This window comes from Gastrolobium bilobum, unplaced genomic scaffold (assembly GCF_033153095.1).
Source record: "Gastrolobium bilobum isolate Gb01-03AN ecotype WA unplaced genomic scaffold, APGP_CSIRO_Gbil_v1 utg5599, whole genome shotgun sequence".
Classification (NCBI taxonomy): domain Eukaryota; kingdom Viridiplantae; phylum Streptophyta; class Magnoliopsida; order Fabales; family Fabaceae; genus Gastrolobium; species Gastrolobium bilobum.
Window position 1 is genome coordinate 127052 of NW_026897108.1, and position 10284 is coordinate 137335.

General features: G+C 29.8%; 1 protein-coding gene across 1 annotated transcript; it reads right to left on the minus strand.

The window, feature by feature from the left end:
- Window positions 1–311: 311 nt before the first annotated feature.
- On the minus strand, window positions 312–881 carry LOC133304236 (uncharacterized). Its single transcript, XM_061504247.1, has one exon. It carries the CDS (start codon window positions 879–881, stop codon window positions 312–314), a length of 570 nt encoding a protein of 189 aa, XP_061360231.1.
- Window positions 882–10284: the final 9403 nt, after the last annotated feature.

The window sequence follows — 10284 nt, forward strand, 5'->3', positions numbered from 1 at the left end:
CAAATCTACTGTGACATATTACTACTAGAAAAAAACTTGTATAGCGACGGAATTGCTATGCAAATTCTGTCGCTAATTTCAACCTCGATATTATTTTTCATTGCAAATTCCCTCGCAAATAATTTTGTGAAGAAATTTGCGACGGAAAGTAGTTGCGAGGATGAAATTAACGACAGAATTTTCATAACAATTTTGTCGCTATACAGATTTTTTTCTAGTAGTTGGAAAGACAAGTTTTTTTAGATAAGACTATTGCAAAACAATAATAATCTCAAACCACAAGGAAGTTCTACGCATGCAGGATCGACTAATTAGCCCTCTCGTTGTTGCTGGGGATCATTAGGTTTCTTGTTCCATTTCTCCACACACCAATCAAAAAAGCGTATCATGAGGAGTAAAGCAACGACTCCTAACAAGCCAAACCAAATCAAGAGAATCAAGCCAGATGTCATATCCCAATCGCTAAAACTATCTGGGGTGACCATTGACATGCCATACAAGTAGGTAAGGGCGAGGCTTGTGATAGTGATACACATGCCTATTGATAAGAGCCAGATGGGGCATCGGTGATTCAGAGGGATTCCACTTACAAGTAAGAGACAAACACTCAGAGATGAAATGAAACAAATGGTGTTACATACAAGGAATCTCTCGTAGCGTCCTGGGAACCTAACAGCTAAGATAGCTTCTCCGGGTCCGGGACATTTATTCGTCATTGCAAAAGTACAATCTGTAACATCTTTTACATTATCTTTTGTTGGCATAACACCACCCGGTGGATTAATAACAGTTTGAAAGGTCATAGTTGAGATCACCGTAGCCACCAAACTAAGGTTCCCTCTCATATCCTTCAACCATTCATCCGGGTTCTTATGTGCCATAAAAGTTTTTACCGGATGTAAAATATTTCTCCAGCCTTTCTTTGGGGTTGGGGATGTCTTTTCCGGAACATTGACAATGGTTGTGGATTGTGTTGACCTCGGATGATCACGATCTGTTTCAATGTTCATTGTAATTTTCTCTCCTTCAACAGCAGCTATAATAAACAAGGGGAGAAAAGCTGTTAGATCTGGTTGGGATTAAAATGACAAATTCCTTCTAAAATTCGTCCTTCAAAAAAATTTAATTAGTATATATCACTTTCAGCTATAGTTTTTTAGGGATATTAAACATTAATATTAAATTTCATTTTGTTATGTTCCGCGACCAATTAATTAACATGAACTATTCGAATCGTGATTGATTATTTAATGGTGATATATACATTAACAGTATACCAAATTTAACTTAATAATTTCTTTTCTTATTAAAGAAAAAAACTCATTCAAGGATTTACAAAGAATCAATGTAAAAGTTTAAACTAGTAACTAGTAATTAAGGAAGGGCATTCAACAATTTTAATATTGGGAAAAAGGTGTGTCATTTTACATAACATACCTTACATCTTTCCACTCTCACAAAGAAGTAGGATCCACACATTTAAAACTTTTTTTGCTCATTCTCTCTCATGATTTATCTCTTTCTCTCATTTAAAATGACACAATTTTGTGTCTTTCGAAATAATCCACATTTTTCTCTTTAATATTATATCTCTTTAATACACTTTTCCGCAAAAAGCCGTTTAACTTGAAGTTTGGATAATATACATGATTCGAATCTCTTTTTAAACTATCATTGCACTTAGCTAACTATTCCGTCTCATATAAATTTTCGTACTGTTTAAATTGTAGTTGGGTAGCTAGCCTCCATTTAAGGAAAACAAAATAGAAAAATGTGTATCATTTTAAAGGATATAAAATTATGTTATTTTAAAGTAGGAGAGAGTGGACAAAAAAATATAAATATGTAAATCTCATCTCTTTGTAAGAGTGAAATGATATAAATTGTGTCATTTAAAGAGACAAACACTTTTCCCAAACAAAATATCAGAAATAATTTTACAAAGTGAGTCTTTGCGCGTCTTTTAAATCTCGAATATGCCACTAACATTATGACGACTAGTTGCATTGGAGTAACTTGTTACTATTATCATTTTTCTTTGAAAAACATAATATAAAACTATTATTATTATTATTAGGGCCTTTTGGTTATATTTTCTTTAATTATTAGCTTGATTTATTTTTTTAATGATTTTCTTATTTTATATGTGTTTATTGTTGGTTGGTTTATATATATCTATATTTATTTTAGGGGTGGTTTCTTTTTCTTTTAAGAATAATTAATATTAATTGGATTGTATTCAATTATTTTAAACTTTTCTAATTTAGACTTATTAAAGTTTGATTGATTTATAATTAACCTATGAAATTGATATGTTTAAGGCTCTATTATATTGTTGAATTTCTTAACCTATCGGTTTTTCGGTTCGATTATCGCAGTTTGGATCGGTTGATGAACACCTCGAGATATGTTCATCATATTTAAAGATTGTAGTTGACACTTATACCCCTAAAAATTTCACACTCCATAACTAACATAATTAATGCATAAGAAGTACATGTACAAGCACTGCGAAAATTCTTTAATTAAGATACTAAAATCATACGCACCTTTACTAACTGTAGGATGATAGCTCATGTCGAAGCCAAGTGGTGAAATGTGTTTTTGAAGCCAAGTGGTGAAGTGTGTTTTTGAAGCCAACTAAGGCAGATATATATATATATATATATATATATATATATATATATATATATATATATATATATATAATTGAAATGTAAAAGCCACAAATATTGAATATCTCACTTTTTCTGATTTGCTTTTTACTGATTATTGTAGTGTTTTGTCCACGTTAGGAGACTTCACAAAGTCTCCAAGGAAGAGGCCAAAACCATTGAGACAAAAAATATATATATATATATATATATATATATATATATATATATATATATATATATATATATATATATAATTTACGCCCTTCCAGTGCATATTATGGTAAACATTTATTTTAATTGTAAAAAATTTAATATTAAAATTATATTTATTAAATGTGTGGTTTAATCATGATGGCTTGCTAACTTCGTGACTTCCACTTGAGTCAATTTAGTGCAACATCCACTTGAGTCAATTTAGTGCAACAGCTTGATGATTCAAAATGGTCGAATTTAATGAATATTCTAAACTTAGATCATCATTTAAAAAATATTTAAATTAATGAACCCATATGCTTTTAGAATGATATAACTTTGAATTCTAATAAGTCGGAGTGGATTTTTTCCGTAAAGCTCAAATAAAACTTTTATAATTTTCTTTTCTTTTCTTGGGATATTACAACACCAGCCAAGTGATTCTAACCATATTGCTTACGCTATAGGTTCATAATAGAAGGTGTCGAATATGCACGAACGAATGTGGTTTATGTTCCAATATGTCAGTGTTTTAATTGCCTTAGCCGGAGGATTAGGAGTTCTGAAGTCCCTTTTCAATATTGCATCATGGGCAAAATTAAACATACATATAAAACATTTGGGCTTATTAAATGTTAATGACTTGTATGATGGTTTGCTAACATTTTTTTGTAATATTCTAGAAAAATAATAGTAATTTATAGTATAATAAATTAATAATGATAATAAATTATAAATTAGTAGTAATAATAATAATTATATAGGATTAGATGATAAATTGTGATTGTTTGAATTTTGAATTGATTGGTCATTTATGCTTTAATGTTATTATTTGATTGGTAATGTTTGATTGGATTACGATGAGTCAGCAATATTCTAAGCAATAAGAAATTAAAAAAGAAAAGAAAATAATTGTATGAAACTCATATCTAAGCCCAAAACAATATAAATAGAGACCTAGCCTAACCAAACCAATTAGATACCACCCTTCGTTTATGAATTCAATTATCCAAAATCCATTTCTATGCAAATAATTTGAAGTATTTTAATAAATGCATGCATAAAGGGTGTGGTAATATTTGAATGCTAGTTTTTCATTATTCCAATTTCATCAAGCTTGTTGACTTGACTTTTTATGCCATTACAAAGAATCATCTTCCTTAATAATCAAGTAATTTCAAACAAAAAGATATTTTTAGGTTCCAAGCAAGTAAATGAGACAATTAAGCACTTCTCCAGGCATAAATTAATTTGTATACCCATATGTAGTTGATTACAAATCTTAATTGTGCAACTTGTAAACCCATATATAATTGGTTACAAATATTTATTTTTTCATTTGTAAATCCATATCCAATTGGTTGCAAATTTTATTTGATCCATTTGTCAACCCATATTAAGTTAGTTAAAAAACTTTTATTTTCCATTTTTTAATCCACATCTAGCTGGTTCCAAAATTTCTTTTCATCTATACCGAGATGAATTCAAACATTTAATTTTCAGGTTCAAAGGCCTTATATTTTAAATTCGTATTATTTATTTTCAAGCTAAGAGGCTCATCGCATTTAATTTTTTAGACTAAGAGGCCTTGCATTTTAAATTTCTGTTATTTAATTTTGAGTTTAGAGGCTCATTACAATTGAATTTTTAAGCTTAGAGGCTATGGATTTTAAATTTCTGTCATTTATTTTTTAACTTAGAGGTTCATTGTATTTAATTTCTAAACTCAGAGGCCTTGCATTTTAAATTCATTTTCGAAGCTCGTCACTCAAGTAAAATCCTATAATTTTTTTTTGTTTTCTTTCTTCAATTACGTCGCTCTCCTATAATGCCATATATATGTGTGCCTGTTTGGATCCTCTCTCTTTTTAAGCTAGAAGCTACTTATAAGTATAAGCTAGGCCAAACAGATTTTGAGAAAAGCTCTTATAATGAAAAACTCTCTTTTTTATAATGAAGATAAAAACTGAAAACTAAAAGCTCCTCCTAAGAGCTTTTATTTAAGTTCTTATCTGTTTTTCTTGAATTATCTGATTTTTTTTAAAGTGAAGAGTTATAAAGAATCATTAAAGATAGAAAGGGAGATAATTTTCTTGAAACATGTGCTTTTAAGTATTTTTTAAACTAAATTTTTTATATAATTACCAAACAGCTTTTAGCTTCTTTTTTTAAATTTTAACTTATAAATAGCTTCTAGCTTAAAAATAAAAGGATTCAAATAAGTCTTCTAATTTTAAGAATAGTCGATTCAAATGCAATTGTTACATATTAGTTTTTGTAATTAATGATCAGCCTTTTTCTAAAACATATGGGTCCGCATGCATTCTTGTTGCTTTTCTAGCTGGCATCAATTTTTCTGCGTAGTAGGTACAATTTTTCGTTTCCAAGTTTAAGCGTGTCTGTCGTATCTCTATCTAGATGTGTTTACCATGATCTTCTATATTCTTGACCTTTTTGTCATCAATCTTTCTTTTTGCGTGTTTAATGTTAATTGTCATATCCCACTCCTTTAGCATTATTTTATTTTAGTGCCTAATCATTTTATCTATTCTTATCATTCGATGCTAATTAACATCGTTTTTCTTTGTTTCATTTTGAAATTTGGTATGATTCCCACGGTCTATATTCTCCACCTTTTTTGTTATCAAGCTTTCTTTTTGCTTATTTAATGTTAGTTGTCATATCCCACTTCTTAGCATTATTTTATTTTAGTGCCTAATCATTATAGTTTCTCTTATCATTTAATGCTAATTAACATTTTTTTTATTCTGAATTTTGGTATGATTCTCACTGTCTACTTTAAGATTTCAAACTAAAAAACATGAACTTTAGGTCTGTTTAAATATTGTTTCTAAAAATAATTTTTTGGTTTTTAGAAAAAAAAAACAAAAAAACTCATTTGATAAGACTTATTTTGTAAAAAAAAATTAAAAATTATATGTATTTTTTTTGTTTTTAAATCAAATTTAAAGAACGTGTTTGAGTTAATTTTGTTTTGTGTTTTGACTTTTGACTTTCATAACAAACACAAAAAACACTTGTTTGCATAACTATTCTACAAAATAATTTTAAGAATAAAAAAATCAGAACACAATTAAACAGACACTTAATTATCATTGTTGATTTTAGCTGTCATTTAACACTAATTACAATATTCTTTTCCTGTTGCCTTTAACTTTTTCGTTTTTAGTTCAGATTTTTTTATTCTATTGTATTTTTTTTAGATAAAAATTAAACATCTGTTTTTTTTTTTTAAAAAAAAATAATTAGATGAATCAAATTAGATAGTACAAATTTAAAAGTAGCAAAAATAAAAACCAAACAAAATAGAAAATAATAACAGTAGTAATAAGTGCATGTCAAATTTATTACCTTTTATTTGGTTTAACTAACATTATTATGCGCGTGTAGTAATAATTAAGGGCATGTCAAATATATTACCATCTCTATGTTATTTAATTTATATTTTTATCTTTACTTTTTAATACTAAAAAATAATTCTCCAAAATAATTTTAGTATATAGATCTTAAAAAATTAAGTGAAATAAAAAAAAATTACATGATTCAAATATTCAAACTAGGAGTTATAAGTTTTAAAAAATAAGTTGACCTTTTAATCAATATATTCGTTGTCATTTGCCAATGGCGAGTTTATTTGGTTCTGTGGCGTGGGAATTAAAACCCTAACAAACATCTTGACACGGTATAGTATACTGGTAAATTTAAAAAAAAAAAAAAAAAACATGACACGTTGAGATGACTTCATGGTCTATCATCAGCATCTTGACGTAAGAGTTGTTCAAACCAACTTAATTTATACAAAATACAGTTCTTATCTTTTAAAACATCTTTTAAATAAAACAAAACTGTTAACCCACTTACTGTCAAAGCTTATTTCTTTTGAAATAACTTGCAGTATTAAAAGAAATAACTTGCAGTATTAAAAGAAAGCTCATATTATAAAAAATAATATTATCTTCTACATATATAAAAATATGTGAATTTATATGGGGTTATGTGAAGTTGAGAGAGAAAAAAAAATAAGCTTCATATATTTTTTATATGTAGAGATTTCTCTTATAACATAAAAGATATTAAACCTTTCAAAGAATTTTAAGCATCCTGAAACCTTTTTTTTTATTTCTTTATCATGTTTTTATTTTAGGGAGGTTATATTATAACCTCTTATAATCAAATCTTAACCATTGATTTCGGTGATTCTAACAATTATAATTTATTGAAAATTAATAATTAATTAATAAGCGTGATCCAATAAATTATAATCATTAGGTTTACAAAAATCAACGGCAAAGATTTAATTGTAAGAAGTTGTAAACGAAAAGAAGTTTTAAACAGTAGTATGAAAAATGGAAATCGGTAAATTGCCCATGTGATCGGTCTGGATAGAGTAATGGATCGGCATGCAAGGGACCTGATGTAACTCGGTGTGAACCGACCGATTTTATAAAAATTAGTGACTCGTCGGGTTAAAAATAGGGGGGAAAAACTCATTTGGGATGAAATCGAAACTGATAATGTCCTCTACAATGTAGACACATAGAAGAGAAGAAGATTTAGGAAAATACCCCTGCGTCTGGGAAAAGCGAGTGTGTGAAATAGAAAGAGAAAGGACATGCGTCGAATGTAAAATATTTTTTATAATTTTAATTTTTTTAATTAAATTTAATCTTTAAATGAATATTATTTTTATTTGTCATTAAGTATAATAATATATTTAATCAATGGCCTTGCATTCATTTAAATATGAAATTTATATTTATATTTATATTTATATTTATTTATACGGTTCCAGCAGTTCAACCCGTGATCCACCGATTAAACCAATGACCTAATACCCCGACCGGTTCGATAACCAGACCGGGTCTAATAACATCCATTGTAAATATAACCTCTTTTTTTATCTTAAAATAAACATTATTACAAAGAATGGAAATATCATACATTTTGACCTATAGCAAATACGAAACCAAATATTGATTTTACTAAAAATTTTTAATGCAAATTTAAAATTTGAATATGATATGACTATTAGCCTAAGCTTTCCCATGACACTATGCATGCTTTTGCATGATGTTAACATGTGATTGAAAACCATTTACATGGTGCATTAGGTATGATGAATAAAAAAAGGGGCAGGTTACGTTTGCAATTTTTTTTGTTTATAACTCTTGCAACCTTAATTATGTTTTGACTTAATGAGAGGGAGACAAATTTATGAGAGATAGGGTGATGGGTATAATATATTTTTTTCCTTTTATAAGGGAATTGGGTAAGTCATCAGAGACACTAATGTCAGGTTTAGAAACAAGAGGTTCAGGACTTATAAGTGGTTCAGACGATTGAGGTTGCTCGTGAAGCAGGGTGGGCTATTTTTTCCTATGATATACCAAATTAGGTGTCACAATCTTTCATATTTTCGGTGTATTGGATGAATCAGACACAGAAGGATAAAAAACAAGAGGAAGTGATGTAGGAGTAAACACGGAAGATCGATACTCAAAGAAGGAAGGTGATGGATATGTTGAGGAACTGTTAGAACTACTCTCCCACTGAAGTTGAGGACCTGAGAAAAAGGACTTAGATTCATGAAAGGTAACATCCATAGAAACAAAAAAATTTCGATTGGCAGGATGATAATACTTGTAACCTTTCTTATCAGGAGCATAACTAAGAAAGACACATTTGAGAGCCCTAGGATCTAACTTACTACGATGATGTTTGTGAATAAGTACAAAGAAAACACACCCAAACACAAGTGGCTGAAGACTTTGCATAGTGGGACTAGAGGAAAAGAATGAAGTCATTGAGTGAATAAGACTTATATAGTTAAGGACTCGAGAAGGTAAGCGGTTGATTAAGAAGGCTGCAGAAAGAACGGCACCTCCCAAATAGGAATTGGGTATATGTATCTGAAAAAGTAATGCGCGTGCAACTTCAAGAAGATGACAGGTCTTCCTCTCGGAAACCTCATTTTGCTGAGGGATGTCTACACAAGTAATTTCATGAATCATGCTCTGGTCTTGGATAAATTCGGAAAGACGTTGATTGACATATCATATACCATTATCGGAACTTAGTTTTTTAATTCGTTTACCAAAGTAGGCCTAAATTTTTTTATAAAATTGAAAGAATAATTGTGGTACCTCGGACTTATCATGCATTGAGTAAATACAAGTTACACGAGTGTAATCATCAATAAAAGACACTTATCATTTATTACCAAAAGTATGAGGGACTTTAGAAGGACCCCAAACATTAGAATGAACAAGATCAAAAGGTTCAATACTTTTAATGGTACTAGAATGAAAGACACACGATGATGTTTTTCAAATTCACAAATATCATAATGAAAAGCATGAAAAGACTTAGACAAAAATAACGGTGGAGATAAAGACTTAAGCACGCTAAATAATGGATGCCCTAAGCGTTGATGATGAAGCAAATCAAATAATCAACAGTAGACTCGCCATAAGTCAGCAAGAACTTATCCTTAACACCTTATGTGGAAGATTCTAGAACCAGATAATACAACTCATCTTACTCTTTAGCACCCCCAATCGTCTTCCTTGTGGTGATATCCTAAAAAATATAGCGAGTAGGAAAGAAGGTTAAAATGCAATTCAAATCTTTGGTAATTTTATGGATATAAAGAAGATTAGTGGAGAGTTTGGGAACATGAAGAACATTTTGAAGATGTAAGGAAGACTGTAAGAATATGTTACCAAAACTCGCAATTGATATGTGTGAGCCATCAGTTATAGCTATTGTATGGGTGCCAACAATAAGGTTATAAGAAATAAATGAGTCAGCACAACAAGTCATATGATCAGTAGCACCTGTAACACCCCGTATATATCCGGCAATGTTATCATACTATCGTATTAAGCAGCGTTTAATAAAAATGCGGAATATCTTTTTCTTTTCTATTTATGATGTCATTATCCTTACCAACTTGCTTATTAATCAATTGATAAAACAACGCATGTATGTAATTGCAATAAAACAGCTATCTGAATATATCTCATAACATAGATAATAAAAGTGTGGCTCTAGTCACGAAACTACAACAACGTAGACCGGTCCATCTAACAGTTTATACAACTCCAATCTAAAGTACTAACATAAAGTGTCATGGACAATCCCCATGCTCACTCAAATAAGGCAACACGCCCAACATCAGTCTCAACAGCAACCTAAGCATAAATAACGGAAAACATAAACAACATCCATATCCAGTCATGGCAGCAATACAACATAATATCATCAACTAAGCTCTGGCCTCCTGCCGCCAGAGGCATCAGTCACCAAACTAACGGAACCTGAAATAAGCATTCCCCAAACGTGGGGTGAGATCTCTAAACAAGAATTCTCAGTAAGATAAGGTGTCCTCAAGGATCTTCCACCCCAAGCTCAC

Bases quoted from the DNA above. Each gene is read 5' to 3' on its own strand.
- LOC133304236 (XM_061504247.1), bottom strand. From the start codon at position 881: ATGGCACATAAGAACCCGGATGAATGGTTGAAGGATATGAGAGGGAAC.